Genomic DNA, 16915 nt, shown 5'->3' with positions numbered 1-16915 from the left:
GCCACACCTGTTCGCAATCAAGAAATCACCTAAATAGGACCTGCCTGACCACAGTAAGAGCCATTATCCACAGATGGTTAAAACATGGAACAGTGATGAACCTTCCCAGGAGTGGCCGGCTGACCAAAATTACCCCAAGAGTAATTGCAGCGACGACTCATCCAAGAGGTCACAAAAGACCCCACAACAACATCTAAAGAACTGCAGGCCTCACTTGCCTCAGTTAAGGTCAGTGTTCATGACTCCACCATAAGAAAGAGACTGGGCAAAAATAGCCTGCATGGCAGAGTTCCAAGACGAAAACCGCTGCTGAGCAAAAAGAACAAAGGCTCGTCTCAGTTTTGCCAGAAAACATCTTGATGATCACCAAGACTTTTGGGAAAATACTCTGTGGACTGACGAGACAAAAGTTGAACTTTTTGGAAGGTGTGTGTCCCATTACATCTGGCGTAAAAGTAACACAGCATTTCAGAAAAAGAACATCATACCAACAGTAAAATATGGTGCTATGCATCTGTGCTCCACAGTGACAGACCTGAATGACTAGGCAAGGCAAGGCAAGTTTATTTATATAGCACATTTCATACACAGTGGTAATTCAAAGTGCTTTTACATAAAAGAAAGTGAAATAGACATTAAAATCAATAAAAACATGGAAATAAAAATAATAAAAACAAGGAATTTTAAAATGATATAGAACATGATTTAAAATAAATTTAAAGAAAATGATTAAACCTAAAATTTATTGCAGTCAGTTCGGACATATAGCACAGTGCTCATTCAACAAATGCACAGTTAAACAGATGAGTTTTGAGTCTTGATTTAAATGTGGCTAATGTTTTAGCACATCTGATCTCTTCTGGAAGCTGGTTCCAACTGTGGGCGGCATAATAGCTAAAAGCAGACTCCCCTTGTTTTGTGTGAACCCTTGGTATTTCTAACTGACTCGATCCTAATGATCTGAGTGGTCTGTTCGGTTTATATTCAGTGAGCATATCAGCAATATATTTAGGTCCTAGGCCATTGAGTGACTTATAAACGAGTAAAAGTACTTTAAAATCAATCCTAAATGTGACTGGAAGCCAGTGTAAGGACCTGAGGACTGGTGTGATATGCTCAGATTTTCTGGTTCTAGTCAGAATCCTGGCAGCAGCGTTCTGGATGAGCTGCAGTTGTCTAATGGTCTTCTTGGGAAGGCCGGTGAGGAGACCATTACAGTAATCCACCCTGCTGGTGATAAAGGCATGAACAAGTTTCTCCAAGTCTTGACTGGAAACAAAACATCTAATTCTTGCAATATTTTTGAGATGATAGTATGCTGATTTAGTTACTGCTTTGACATGACTACTGAAACTAAGGTCTGTCTCTAGAATCACCCCAAGATTTCTGACTTGATTTTTAGTTGTTTGACCCCTAGAGTCAAGGTATGCATTCACCTTGAGAACTTCATCTTTCTTTCCAAATGCAATGATTTCAGTTTTCTCCTTGTTTAACTGAAGAAAGTTCTGGCACATCCAACTGTTAATTTCATCAATGCATTGGCAGAGGGAGTCAATGGGGCTGTAGTCATTTGGAGATAAGGCTAGGTAAATCTGGGTATCATCAGCATAGCTGTGATAGGCAATTTGGTTCTTCCTCACTATCTGACTTAGTGGGAGCATATACAGGTTAAACAAGAGCGGTGCAAGAATTGAGCCTTGTGGGACTCCACATGTCATGGCCGTCCACTTAGACTTATGCTCTCCTATACTCACATAATAACCTCTCCCTTCTAAGTATGACCTGAACCATTTGAGTGCCATCCCAGAAAGCCCGACCCAGTTTTCCAGTCTCTCTAGAAGTATGTTATGATCGACAGTGTCAAACACAGCACTAAGATCTAGTAGTACCAGCACTGATATTTTGCCAGAATCAGAATTGACGCGAATATCATTTATTATCTTAATGAGTGCTGTCTCTGTGCTGTGATGTGCTCGGAAACCAGATTGAAAATTGTCCAGGTATCCATTTGACTTTAAGTAGTTGTTCAGCTGATTAAAAACTACCTTTTCAATAAGCTTACCTATGAAAGGAAGATTTGATATGGGTCTATAGTTGCTCAACATGGTGTTATCAAGATTGCGCTTTTTCAGAAGGGGCTTAACAACTGCAGTTTTAAGGGAGTTTGGAAAAGTCCCAGAAAGAAGTAACGCGTTCACCACTTCTAAGAGATCAGCTTCTAAACAGTTAAGCACATTTTTGAAAAAGGATGTGGGAAGTGTGTCAAGATAGCAGGTTGAAGATTTAAGGTGCTGTACTATTTCTTCCAAAATTTTGTTGTCAATTTCTTTAAAAACACACATAGTCACTTCTTTTATAAATTGCGGTCGAATCTGTGTGACCTCTGCATAACTTGAGGATGTGCCAATCTCCTTTCTGATATTATTGATCTTCTCAGAAAAGAAGGAAGCAAACTCATTGCATTTGCTGTCGGAGAGCATTTCACTGGGAATCTGACTTGGGGGGTTTGTCAGTCTCTCAACAGTCGCAAAAAGAGTGCGAGTGTTGTTTAAGTTACTGTTTATAAGGTTTGAAAAGAAAGTCTGTCTAGCTGTGGCTAGTTCCACATTGAAAGCATGAAGGCTGTCTTTATAGATGCTATAGTGGATTTCGAGTTTCGTCTTCCGCCACATCCGCTCAGCTTTTCTGCATTGTCTTTTCATGCTCTGAACTGCTGTTGATTTTCTCCAAATTGATTTCTGTTTCCCCGTCTTCTTGCTGACCTTTATCGGGGCAATATCATCAATAACATTCTTAACTTTTGAGTTAAATGACTCAAGGAGAAGATCAACAGAGTCTGCAGAAATGCTTGGTGTTAATGATATTGCCTCCATAAATAGCGCACCAGTGTTCTCGGTAATGCATCTCTTTCTGATAGAGACAGATCTAGATTCAGTGGTGACTGAGATCAATATATCAAAGAAAATACAGAAGTGATCAGATAGTGCTACATCCTTGATTACAATGGATGAGATGTTTAGACCTCTACTGATGAGTAAATCTAAGGTGTGTCCACGATTGTGTGTGGGTCCGTGCACATGCTGACTCAGGTCAAAAGTGTTTAAAACAGTTATAATTTCTTTTGTAGTTTTGATTTCTGCATTATCTATGTTAATATTAAAATCCCCTGCAATAGCAAAACAGTCAAACTCTGAGGAAATCATTGACTATTGACATATAGCCCTAACCCCGGTAGTCATGAAGTGCTTCGAGAGGTTGGTCATGGCCCACATTAAAGATTCCATCGACGTCACTGTGGACTCCCACCAGTATGCCTACAAGAAAAACCGCTCCACGGATGACGCTATTTCATCAGTGGTTCACACAGCCCTCAACCACCTGGAGAGCAGAAACTCCCATGTTCGTCTGCTCTTCCTGGACTTCTCCTCGGCTTTTAATACCATCATCCCACAGACCCTGGTACAGAAGCTCTCGTCCCTTGGTCTGAGTCCTACACTGGGGAACTGGGTCCTGGACTTTCTGACAAATAGACCTCAGACTGTCAGGATCCACAACACCATCTCTTCCTCCATCACTCTCAGCACTGGCTCGCCACAGGGCTGTGTGCTGAGCCCCCTCCTGTTCACTCTGCTGATGTATGACTGCTCGGCGAGACACCCTAGCTGCCATATGGTGAACTGAGGACCTTACCTGGAGCACCAACACCACCCGGCTGGTTTGGAAGGCCCACCAGCGTCTCTATTTCCTCAGGAAGTTGCGGCAAGCTGGACTTGGGAGCTCAGTCCTGAGGAGCTTCTATCATTGCGCGGTGGAGAGTATCCTCTGCACCTGTATCACTGTGTGGCACGGCAGCTGTACTGCTGCTGAGAGGAAGGCTCTGCAGAGGGTGGTAAGGGCTGCACAGAGGACCGTGGGGAGCAGGCTTCCCACCATCATAGGACCTCTACACAGCACGATGTAGGGGGAGAGCCCTCCACATCATGAAGGACTCCACTCACCCTGCACACGGACTCGTCGAACCCTCCCCTCAGGCAGACGGCTGAGGAGCATCCGGAAGTAGGACCACCAGGCTCAGAAACAGCTTCTTTCCTGAAGCTGTTAGACTGTTGAACTCTAGCCATGTTCTGTAGGCACTCCCTCTCCCCTTCCGACATGCGCATGTGCATACACGCATAAACACACACACACTGACCTGCACTACAAAAAACACTTTATCCATCTTAAGTGCAATACTTCACTTTTTATAGGTGCAATACTATGGATTACCTCTCTTGGACAACTTCCTCTTGCTTTTAAACCGGGACCTGAGTTCTAATTTCATATCATAACATGAAAATGTGAGCTGGTATGACAATAAAAAAAAGATCCTTGAGCATAAGGTATAATATACAGTAGGGTTCGAAAGGGCAGAAACATGCACAATGCATTATATTGTTATGCACTTCATATACAGTACAGTTCACAGTAAATGACACAATCTAACACGTGGTATTTTAACAGTCGGTTATTATGATGGCCTCTCTGTTATATCTGACTATTAAAATGTCATATGTCTCAACCAAAATTATAAATGAAGAGACATGTCAAAATGAAGAGACGCACTCAAAATATGTATTGTGGGGTAATGTTAAACAGGCTGACTGTGAGCATGTGACGGTTAAAACATTAAGATTATTTTAACTTAATTAAAATGGAAAAACAATGAGTAATTAACCAGCATTCACAACGAACGTGCTACAGTTTAATGTGTTGTCAATAAGTCAATACAGGCTTATCATGCAACAGTTTCGTTAAATGAATGTGCTAAGAATTCATTTTACAGCATTAGAGGCTAATATATGATGGCTATGCATTCAAGACTATTTAGCAAATCACGATCACTTCGGCTACGTTAACTTTCCAATGAAATGCATCACAATTGTTTTTAATGTTAAACAAATAAAAATTGATTCACATTTGATGCTCACACTCTTGATTGTCATCCATCTTCGCTGGTCCTCTAATTCGGTAGGTGGCATTGTTACTAAAAACCTAGGGTCCTAGAAATGCGGTCCTGAAAATGCAGCCTCCGGTTTTGCAGGCAGATGCTACTCGAGGATCGCAGATTGGAAGCAAGTTGCAAGTGTTACTTTGTGTTCATTTATTTGGAGAATGTGCATTTGGAAAATGGGATTTCAGGATTCACATCTCTTCTTTAACCAATGTGGTTTCATGCATATTAAAGACTTTCTGAAAGTCAGATCTGGAGCAATTTACTTGCTGTACTAGAAAGAGACACGTCTATGTGCTCACCAAGACATGGTGGTTTCCCCATTACCATCCTTTCCCAACTAATTCCAAATGCATTTGCATGGAGATGGAGTGCAGGAGTAAGACTCAGAGGTCCCGCTTTCAATCGGATACCTGTGGTGAGGTCGTCTTACATCTCTCCAGAAGTGCATTACCTCCCATATCCCGCTCCCTTCCATCTTCCCATCCTGTCACCATCCCTGCATTCCACTTCTCTAAATTCACCCCAAAGCAGGCGACCGCCTTTGATCACGGATTACATATTTGATCAATAATTGAGAAGAGCTCGTCTGCTGTGTTTTTAGGTCTTGCATTAAGACTCCGCGTCCAATTTGACTTTAATATGTTGCTATTTTTACTCGTGCTTGAGTATTAAAAGGCATTTAAAATTAAAGGAAAATCTGAGGACACAGTGGATTTCAAGAGGTGCATTATGGGAATTGTAGTTTTCTGATGTCAGATGTGAAAGGTAGAGGCAGAATATTCAGTTAAACAGGTTAATTAAGTGTGTTTATTACATGCATTTGTTTCAGCAGAGCGCTGTACTCTGCTGTGTGTGTCATACCTGTGAGAACAACCTAGTTTGTTTAGAGTTTTTGGAAAGGGAGTGAAACGGAAGTTTAAATAAATGATTCAGATTCAGATTGTTGTTTATTGTCATTGTATTTTACATACAACGTTCCAAATGAGAGTTGTTTCTCAATATTTTTTCAACCTATTGAGGATAGAGAGTTTGATTTTATATTCATATTTTCACATGCAGAAATGTTGGCCTATCAGAACAATGTCATTTACATACAGACATCTTAAGGGTACAATAGCAACAACTGAATTATTGTTTTTGTTGCAAGAAAAACCTAAAAATATAATGCTGCAGAAGTCTTATGTGGAGGGGCCAGAGGATGTTGGCATTCTCCTCACCACTGACCCCGTGTGCAACCAACTTACAAAGTCACTCAAAGGGAGGGTGAGAAGTGGAATTAGCTTTACGTTTGTGGTCAGTGAATGATACTTCAGATTGACCGGCCAGAGAACAGAGCTGGTATCATGATCAGATATCCCCACCTGTACCAGCTGCATCTGTAGCCTGTGTGTGTGTTTGTGGTCCTGGTTTTCCCATGTTATGGGGACCAAATGCCTCCATAAAGATAGTATTCCCAGTAAATTTTGACCATATGGGTACATGTTTTTGGTCCCCATGAGGAAAACATCTTATAAATCATACAGAATTAAGTGTTATGTTAAGTGTTAGGTAATGTGATTGCAAATGAATTGTATTGTAACTTTTTATTTTTTTATCATATATTTTTGTTTATCATTTTTAAAGTGATAGATCTTTTTGCATATGTATACAGTATTGTGTATTTGCTTAGTTACATGTATGGTAAGATTTTTTTTATTTAATTTTTCTTTTTAAGAAATTAATACTTTTGTTCAGCAAATTTGCATTAAATTGATCAAAAGTGACAGTAGAGACATTTATAATACTACAAAAGATTTCTGTTTCAAATATAAACTTTCTATTAATCAAATAATCCTGAAAAATGGTTTCCACAAAAAACGTTTTGTTTTCAAGATAGATAGATAGATATATAGACAGACAGAGACAGAGAGACAGACAGACACAGACAGACAGACAGACAGACACAGACAGACAGACACAGAGACAGACAGAGACAGAGACAGACACAGAGACAGAGACAGAGACAGACACAGAGACAGAGACAGACACAGAGACAGACACAGAGACAGACACAGAGACAGACACAGAGACAGACACAGAGACAGACACAGAGACAGACACCGAGACAGACAGACACCGAGACAGACAGACACCGAGACAGACAGACACCGAGACAGACAGACACCGAGACAGACAGACACCGAGACAGACAGACACCGAGACAGACAGACACCGAGACAGACAGAGACAGACAGAGACAGACACAGAGACAGACACAGAGACAGACAGAGACAGACACAGAGACAGACAGACACAGAGACAGACAGACACAGACAGAGACAGAGACAGACAGAGACAGACACAGAGACAGACAGACACAGAGACAGACAGACACAGACAGAGACAGACACAGACAGACACAGACAGAGACAGACACAGACAGACACAGAGACAGAGACACAGACAGAGACACAGAGACAGATAGATAGATCTTTTAATTTGTAATAATATTTTACAGTATTACTGTTTTTACTGTATTTGTGATCATATAAATACAGAATTCTTTCAAAATAAAATAAAAATATAAAAAAATATTTCTGACTCCAAGCGTTTTTGATTTGTTTTTTCATCAGCAGTGTATTTAAATGATGCTATGAACCGCACGTTTCACAGTTAGTTGATCGCATTGGCTATAAATTAATTATTTGTGCAACCTTAAAATATGGTTATTTATTTCATTTTTTAAGAAACATTTTAACTTAATATTTTGTATTTCATATAATATATTTAAGAACGAGTAGTTAATCATTGTTAATTGTGGCAGTCTGTTGGTTCACATTTACATTTGTCATAAAATTTAAGAGCACGTTATTTTTATTTTTTCTTAGCTTGTCTTTAATGTTGTATTATATAAATAAAATGTGAAATATTTTATAGAGAATAAATTGATATGTCAGTTCATTATCAGTGTCTTAAAACAACCACCAAACTATCAGTATCAGCAGATGTCTTAAATAATTGGATATTGGCTCACAAATGTTGTATCAGGACATCCATGTTTAAACGTGTTAAGTGACTTTTTCTGCACAAGGATTCACATCATGTCTGTTCATTCATCATTGACCCAGAAGTGCAGGTGCTCTGAACTAGCAAGCGTTTCATTGATGCTTCTGAATAAGCCATCACTTGATGTCATTCACAGGATTGCTAGCGTGTGAAATGATTATGAATTCTTCTGTAGTCATAAAGCATCTGCATCGTACGTTTAAGGAGATTTCCACTGAGGATTTCCACGGCTCCAAAGCGCTCAGATATCTTTTGATTGCTCATACGCTGCTGCTGGAATAGAGCTGTTGTTTTGTGGACTTCCCTTATTAGTGGCTGATTTTCTCCTCTGCCGTCATGAGGAATCTCTCCACAACTGGAATCAAAGTTTTATTCTCAGATGCCTCTGTGAAATTGGATGGCTCTAAAAAAAAAAAACATTATTTCTTTGCAAACTTTGCAAAGTCTCTGGAGCTGTGAGTCATACAAGCTTTTATTACTGCTGCTACCAAAGCAAACATCGCCGTTACATACTTGAACATATCATTTTCAACATGAATGATACCTGAAGTCAGTGAAAAAGTGATGCCGAAATGACACATTAGTTAGCTAAAGAAAGTCTGATGATGCAGTGTCCAGATACGTTTTGGAGCAACTGAATGTGCAACCTTCATTGTCACATTATCCCATCTGTACAAGAATACATCTGTGTGCCGTTCTCAGAGATCTGATTTCAGTCTGAAGGCTGATAATGAGAGAAGAAGAGTTAAGTGGATTGGAAAGAGAGCGAGCGAGAGATAAAAAGTGGATGGAGACAGATTGATCCACCTCACCCCTTCTGCATTCAGCTGCCGTTTCTTCTCTAAATGATTTGGGCAGTTTTACTCGAGCTTATTCCCCATCTGCCTCGCTCCTCACTTTATCACAGAATGAGCAGATGAGACTTTAAGTGGTTCAGATCGGAGTGAATGATGACAGACAGTGACGTGATGTGTGTGTCTGTGTAGATATATTCATCCGAGCATTAGATGTCTCTTATTTGATTCGGAGCAGATCTGCACCTTCCTTCAGTGTCGGTCTTGGATCAGAACGTGTTAGTTTGATGCACAGGACGTTTATGATTATTACTCATGGCACAATTTTCTTGCACCAACTGTATGACTTACAGTTCTGCCTGTCCACCGAAGTGCTGTGCGAAGAAAAAATCACAGCCGATCAAAACGTGTTTGATGTTTAATACAGAGTTAAGAGGAGCAGGATTTTGCTTCAATATTTTACTGTAGGCTAGTTAGGACAAGAACTCTTAACGCTGATAATCGATTAACAGATGACGTGATCACTCATCTCTCTATCAACATTATAAGGACACGCCGATGAGCTTTTGAATATTGTGTTTTTTGTGGTTTGCTTTTTGCTGCTTGTGATATTGGTTTGCTTGGCTTTTTTCTTGTTAGTGTTTTATTGTTTTTTGTTGTTTGCTCTGTATTTCTTTTATTTGTTTTGTTTGAGTTTTTGTTTTGCTTTTGGGTGCTTGTGTTGGTTTTGTTTTTTTGTTTGCTTTTTGTTTGTTTTATTTTTTGTTTTGTGGTTTCCTTTTTTCTTTTTAGTATTTGATAAATTTTTTTGGTGGTTTACTCTTTGTTGTCAGTGTTATATTGTTTTTGTTGCTTGTGATCGTTTGGTGATTTGCTTTTTGTTTGTTTTATTATTTTTGATTTGTGTTTTTTGTTTTGCTTTTTGTTGCATGTGTCTGTTTTGTTTTGTGTTTGCTTTTTGTTGCTCATGTTATTGGTTTGTGTTGTGGTTTGCTGTGTTTTATAGGTTTTGTTTTGTTTGTTTTAATGGATTGCCCTATTATTATTATTAATAATAATACTTTTTTTCGTCTTGGGTTTGTTTTGGTTCATGGATTGTTTTTGTAGTGCTAGTTTTGGTATAGTTATGTTTTAGCAGTGAAATGCTCTTGTTGAAGTGATTTTGTTTCAGTGTGTGTCTTCGTTAGAATGGACTCTCTCTCTCAATCGGCACATAATGACAGCCAGTACTCAAAGGAGTCATTATTTTCTCCACGACCTACAGTTTGTGGTTCATGTAATGGGCACACGCTAACACTGAAGCACTTGTTGGGCACTGTAAATCGGTCAGTTCACAGTAAATCACTGTTCAACATCTCAAAACACAGCACTCGCTACTGTAAATTCCTGTCATGCGCTGTCTGTCTGAATCAAGTTTATTATATTCTAGACGTCATTTGATTGATAAATGAAGGGTCATGCACACACAGTATTTCCTGCTAAATGAATGTTGTGTATAAAGGGATTGAGTGTATAAAGGGATTGAGTGTGTGTGTGTGTGTGTGTCTCGTTGTGAGATCAGCACCTCTGATTGCTCTCTGCGCTGTCTTACATCGATCGCTCAGATGCTGCTGTGGCAGACGCACTGTGTTTATGGCATTGATCAATGAAGAAACATGAAACACGCACACTCATACAAACAATGTGAGATGTGTTCCTCTGTCCTACCCGATATATATTGTGTCCTCAATCCATAAAGTGGAGACCTTCTGTATGTTTGTTAATGAAAGTAGCGCTGGTTTAGAGATGACCGTTGATGCTGCTGTTTTTTAAGGTGCTTTGCAGTACAGTGAATTAAACCTTTTTTTTTTTTCTTCATATAAAAATGCTTTTACCAAGTGGTGCATTATTGCCACACACTATTGATATGGGCTTGTGCATTTAGGTCGTGTGTTGTGGCGTTGTGTATATTGTATTTTTGTCTTGTTTTTCAGCTGATAGGTGTGTATGTATGTTTGTGTAGGGAAATGACGTAATGGAAGAGCAAGACCTGAGAGAAATAGGCATCACGGATCCGGCACATCGCAGGAAGATCCTCAGTGCTGCACGTTCTCTACCAAAGGTTTGTATGAGTATAAAATGCTTTGCCAAGGATTGTCACATGCTAATAATCACTTTGCCTTTAACAGTATTATTTTTTGTAATGATTTGCATCATTTTAATAATATCCGTTGTTTGTCAGGCTGTAGTTTATCGGTACTGGGTCTGAAGTACGTTCTCTGTTGGTTTTGAACTCTGCAGGTGAAAGCATTAGGCTGTGACGGCAGCACATCCCTCGCTGCATGGCTGGACGTCCTGGGTCTTCAGGAATACCTGCAGAACTTCCTGTCCAGCGGATATCGCACACTAGAATGTGTGAAGAACCTGTGGGAGCTGGAGATTGTCAATGTGAGAACGTGATACATTCAAACATTTACAGTATAGACTTTGTTGTTGTTGTTTGTTTTATATCAAGTATTATATGAAGTATTTACATAGTTGGCTCTTACATTATATTTAAAAAATTTAATTACTTGACTCTGAATTATTCGGTTGAGAGCAGGGTATTTATGTTGCTTAATATACATTGTGTAATGTTTGCCTTTGCGTGTGTTTTATGTCTATTTGTAGGTGCTGAAGATCACGTTGTTGGGCCACAGGAAAAGGATTATTGCGTCATTAGCTGAACGGCCGTATGAGGAGCCTCCGGTCAAACCACCCCGCCTTTCTCAGATCAGAGTAAGTACTGCTGTATGCTTTAATATTTTATAATATTACATATTCTAGAACAGATTTTAGGCTTTAAGTAGACCATTGGAGTAAACGGAGACTCTGAGGGTGGAATTACAGTTTGTTCGAAATGTAGTGTTTTTTGTTGTAGGTTTGGTCTCTTTATGAAAATATTATCAATGTTTTGGCAGGACAAATTGATACATTTTGCTGAAATGGCATATGTAATTTTAGTTGAGTATAATAATTTGCAAAATTAGAAAAAAAGAATAGACCAAATAATTGATCTGTAAATGTGTATTAATTGAATTATGTTTAAAGAATTGTTTGTTAATTCTAAAGATTAGCAATTGGGTCACGTCTTATTTTCACAAACCATGCCTTCCAGAGTTTTAGTTTACTAGAAATTTGCAAGATGTATTTTGTTTCCTCTGCTGAATCATCCAGGTCGAAAACAGTGTCTGCATTTCTGTCTTTCACAGAAGGGTTTTGGATGAATCTCACAATGAAATTGCTCATATCTCTCACCAAAATTATAAAATAGGGGGTCATAAAATAAATAATATTTTGTATGAAGGAAATACAAGAAACACATTTTAAGGTTGCATTCCCCTCATTTTCCCTTATATTTTTGAACAAGCTGACGCTGCTGCTAAAGAAGCACTTTCCGCAGATATTAAAGTGTTCCATACCACCCTCACATCTTAAACTACCATAGCATCTTATGGCATCAACAAATGGGATCTGAGAATGAACAACAAACTATAAGAAATTAACTGAATTGGGGGTAAAAGTTGCATATTTTGAGTAATTTCTGAGATTAGATAGAGTACATGATGCCAAATAGGACATTCCAGAATCACACACACGTTCTTAATATCATTTAAAAAAAAACAAAAAAACACTGCTACATACTGTTCATGACAGAGTCCAGGATAACTAACTAATATTTTATTAAATTATGCTGGTTCTTAGGGAATTATATTTCAGATTATATTGCAGATCAGAGCGCGAATGAACGTGATCATTATTTCTTCTGTTTTACTAGTTTTAACGCGAATACACATGACTGACCATATACTCATTATATTTTACTAAACCTGTTAGTCTCAATCATTTAATGTATGTTTAAATTAATCTGTTATCAAACATGCTATGACAGCCAGTGTGTAATTGAATAGATTTTAACAAATAGACTAGAAATTGTATTATTTATAAGTTCATTTAAAACTGCATTATGTGCAATTTACATGTTTGCATACAATTTTTTTTTTTTTTTTCTTTTTTTTTTTTTTAAGTTGAGTGTTGATTATCTAAATAAATTTAAAAAATAAATTGTAATAAATTACAATAAATTGTCCCTATAGTTTTAAGCATAAGTTGAGGTAGATTACTAAGAAATTTTAACTGAATGTAGGTTAAAGAAAGAGCAACTTGTTCAGTAAACCACTGTTTCTTTAAAAAAAAAAAAAAGAAGTTTAGTTTTTCCCCCTGCTGTACCGAAATCATACCGAACCGTGACGTTAAAACCAAGGTACGTACCGAACCGTCATATTTGTGTACGGTTACACCCCTATTATCCTCATGTACAAATAAACTTGTTACTCGTCATGCAAGCTGAAGCTGGCTTTCCTCTGCTGAAACATCGTGGTCAAGACTACACTACACTCCCTCACATAATTTTGATCACATCTCACCCTAAAATAAAAATACATAAACTTAAATAAAAAAAAATTACTTTTGCATGAAGAAAATTAGAAGCAGCACGTTTTATGGACTTTTTTTTTTTTTTAACACTTCCCATCACTTCCACTTATCTCCATTAAATTCAATTAAATTCAGTTCTCTTTGTCCACTAGATATTTAGAGGAATTTGTGTTTTCTGTGTGTTTTCCTTTGCTCAATCTCCCAGGTTGAAAACCGTTTGCCTTATTGAACAGACTGCACTTCTGTCCCTCACGGCCTCATTTTTATTCACAACAAATGAAATCTGGCATCAACCCTGATTACAGTCTATAACAAAGTGCAGTATACTGTAAACTCTCTCTCGCTCTCATTTCTGAGCAAGGACATCTTTCTGGTTGGCTGATCTCCCTCATTGAACGCTTCTTTTGCAGTGTCAGGATCTCATGTCCCAGACCTCGTCTCCTCTCAGTCACTCAGACTCCTACACGCGCTCCATGGATCCCCTGTTACCTGCTGGCGATTCTGGGAGGAGGAGAGGTCCTGACTCAGAATATGACGTGGCTATTCGACAGCGGCCCAATGACAGACCACAACCACAAGTGAGTCAAACTCCACGAATCCTCCTGTTTCTGCTCAAATCATGCACATTTCTGTCACTTTATCCTAAAAACGTGTTTTCTTCCTAAGGAGAGACTTGAGGAGCGTCAACGGGAACCTCGCTTGACCTTACGACCCCCGAGTCTGGCGGCACCGTACACACCGGTCCAGAACTGGCACCATCAGCCCGAGAAGCTCATCTTCGAATCATGCGGTTACGAGGCCAACGTAATAATATTTCTTTCATAAAACAGCCCCTTTATATAATAATAAAGTCATAATTCATATTTAGGTGACAGGTTATGAAATCATCCGAACCTTTGATTGTGTTTAGATAATGTGATTTAACTATTTGCTTTTGCCAGCTGCGACCCACTGAATTCTCTCTCTCTCTCTTTACCGGTTTGTCCCGACTCGCTCATTCTGCAGTATCTGGGCTCAATGCTCATTAAAGAACTAAGAGGAACGGAGTCAACGCAGGACGCCTGTGCTAAAATGAGGGTAGGTGTTCACAGAGTCTTCGGCCAATGAGAGCTCAAGGTCTCCTGTGAGGAGTCACGCCAGGACGCTGAGATTATTATTATATTTTGGAACGGGCAGCAAGCAGCACTGTCAGGGAAAATGCCACCCATGCAAGTCCTCTACGGGACACTAGCGCGAAAAAGGACAGTTTCATAATATACGACTAACAAGGTCTGTCCAGAAAGTGGAAAATGGACTTCCGCTTCATGGCACTGTCCTGTGTGAGAGAGACAGACTGCAGATTTGCTCTTCAAAGGCTGTTCTGATAAGCAGCAGTTTATGTTGGTGTTTAAATGGTTAAATAATCAAGCAGAACTGTTTGCTCAGCCGGTCAGTGCAGAGGTGCAGTCAAAATAAGCTGTCTTGTCAGTTGGGCCAGGCACTTAATGAAAAGACCAAAGCATAAACAGTCAGAACTAACAAATGTTTTCTTTGAGTAAATGATAAAAAAGGGCATAAGAAATCTGCCCCTTAAACATTAGCATTGGCTATTGGTGAATCTCACAATGAAACTGGTCACATCTCACCCCTAAATATTAATGATAATAGTAAAACAACATTTTAAGGACCATTAAAGGGATAGTTCACCCAAAAATGAAAATTGTGTCATCATTTACTCCCTCTCGAGTAGATCCAAACCTGTATGAATGTCTTTGTTCTGCTGAACACAAAGGAAGATATTCTGAAGAATGTGGGAACGGAGCAGTTCTGGGGCACCATTGACTTCCATAGTATTTATTTTTCCTACTATGGAAGTCAATGGTGCCCCAAAACAGCCTGGTTACAAACTTTCTTCAAAATATCTTCCTTCAATATATTCATACAGGTTTGAATCTACTTGAGAATGAGTAAATGATGACACAATTTTCATGTTTGGGTGAACTATCCCTTTAAGGCTTATAGCATTATGACATTTATTTTCATAATAATTAAGTACTCCCTTTCCCCTCAATTCCTCATTACCATAATGTAAAATACTAATTCATTATTTGTTTAAATTGATATTTAATTACAAATGAGTAATAATAATAATATTTAAATTTAGTACAACAAATACTGTCATGGTGCCTAATATTATGTTTACGGTTTAGTTTATATATATTTATCATATTTATTCATTTGTTTGTTTGTTTTTAACAGCAGTAGTACTCTATTTTTTTTATTCAAAGCTGTCCAGTGTCCGACATTTATATTTGAAGGTGTCAATAAATGGATGAAAATATATTTTCTTTCATTTTAATCCCCCTGTAAATGTGACAACGCTGCTTGTTTTCAGACTTTTTATTAACAGACACTGGAAGTGTTGATAAATTAAGTTAAATAACTATTAATTTTGTAATTCCAGAAGTTTTGAAGCTACATGAAAATGTATTTTTTATTAATTTTTTTACATTTGAATTTAGTTACAGTATTAACTATTTAGTATATTAATAGTATTAATTAGTATTCATTTAAATACTTTTAAGCTAACCTGTGCCTATTTTTGATTTTTGCTGAGGCCTCTCAGTGGGGCCCTACTTTACAGTAATGAAAATTTTGGGACAGAATGTGTCATACAATCAATCAATCAATTAATCCATTTGTATTTAAATATTCCAGGCATTAACCCCATATGATGTAAAAGACATTGACAAACATCCTATAATTCTCTCTCTTTCTCTCTCAGAGGTCTACAGAACAGATGAGGAAGATCCCCACCATCGCCCTCTCCATCACGTACAAGGGTGTGAAATTCATTGACGCTGCCAACAAGGTGATGACATCATCCTCCTCTGTCGTTCACCCCAAGCGGGCAGATAAACAGCCGGTCATAAACTGAAGCCCTCTGGCCCGCTCATCACGTCACATGACTGATAAACAGGCACACCGAGGACCTCAGATTTATTGAGTGACTCTTGGCTGATCTTGAGCTCTTTGTCATTTTCTCATTGCTAAAGGTCACGGGTGTCTGATAGAGGCTTCTAATTTCATTTATTGGTTTTTATTAAAATTTTATTCATTTTTGAGTCAGTAGACATTGCATTGGCATTAATTGTTATTCTAAAAAACAACATTATAAAATATTTTGGGTAGTTTTGGGAAACTGATTTCAGCAGTGAGATTGTCTGTCTGTTTTATCATCCATCCATCCACCCAACCCATCCAATGCTATTCCATGCCATCCCTCTACCCCATCCTTCCAATCCATCCATCCATCCATCCAATGCCTTGCCGTCCCGTTCCTTCCACCCAATCCATCCTATCTGTCCATCCCATCCATCATCCCTCCCTCCATCCATTTCTCCAACCATCCATCCAATTCTATCCCATGCCATCCCTCCATCCCATCCCATCCTTCCAAACCAAACCATCCAATCCATACATACAATACCTTGCCATTTCATCCCAGCCTCCCAATCCAACTCATTCATCCTATCCGTCCATCTAATCATCCATCCCTCTCTCCCCCAATTTATCCCGTCCATCCACCCATGTCATCCCTCCAACCCATCCATCCATCTCTCTCAGTCTATCTCATCCACCCAATCCA

At 38.7% G+C, this 16915-nt stretch overlaps 2 protein-coding genes across 7 annotated transcripts in view; one reads left to right on the top strand and one right to left on the bottom strand.

Annotated features, from left to right (window-relative positions):
• The window catches only part of LOC306859737 (uncharacterized protein), a 708874-nt gene that overhangs the window by 597418 nt on the left and 94541 nt on the right, over positions 1–16915 (bottom strand). The gene's annotated exons all lie outside the window — the stretch shown is intronic.
• The window catches only part of LOC306859726 (ankyrin repeat and SAM domain-containing protein 1A-like), a gene marked incomplete at its 3' end in the record, with an annotated part of 110411 nt that overhangs the window by 83630 nt on the left and 9866 nt on the right, over positions 1–16915 (top strand). For all 6 annotated transcript variants that reach the window (XM_079400944.1, XM_079400946.1, XM_079400942.1 and 3 more), the window contains 7 exons: positions 10835–10933; positions 11113–11259; positions 11482–11589; positions 13698–13865; positions 13954–14091; positions 14293–14364; positions 16052–16138. In XM_079400944.1, coding sequence (XP_079257070.1) covers positions 10835–10933; positions 11113–11259; positions 11482–11589; positions 13698–13865; positions 13954–14091; positions 14293–14364; positions 16052–16138 — 819 coding nt within the window. The remainder of the gene's footprint in view (positions 1–10834; positions 10934–11112; positions 11260–11481; positions 11590–13697; positions 13866–13953; positions 14092–14292; positions 14365–16051; positions 16139–16915) is intronic.

Source organism: Barbus barbus (genome assembly GCF_936440315.1).
Source record: "Barbus barbus genome assembly, chromosome: 40".
In the NCBI taxonomy this organism is placed as follows: Eukaryota; Metazoa; Chordata; class Actinopteri; order Cypriniformes; family Cyprinidae; genus Barbus; species Barbus barbus.
This window is presented reverse-complemented; position numbering and strand designations above follow the sequence as displayed.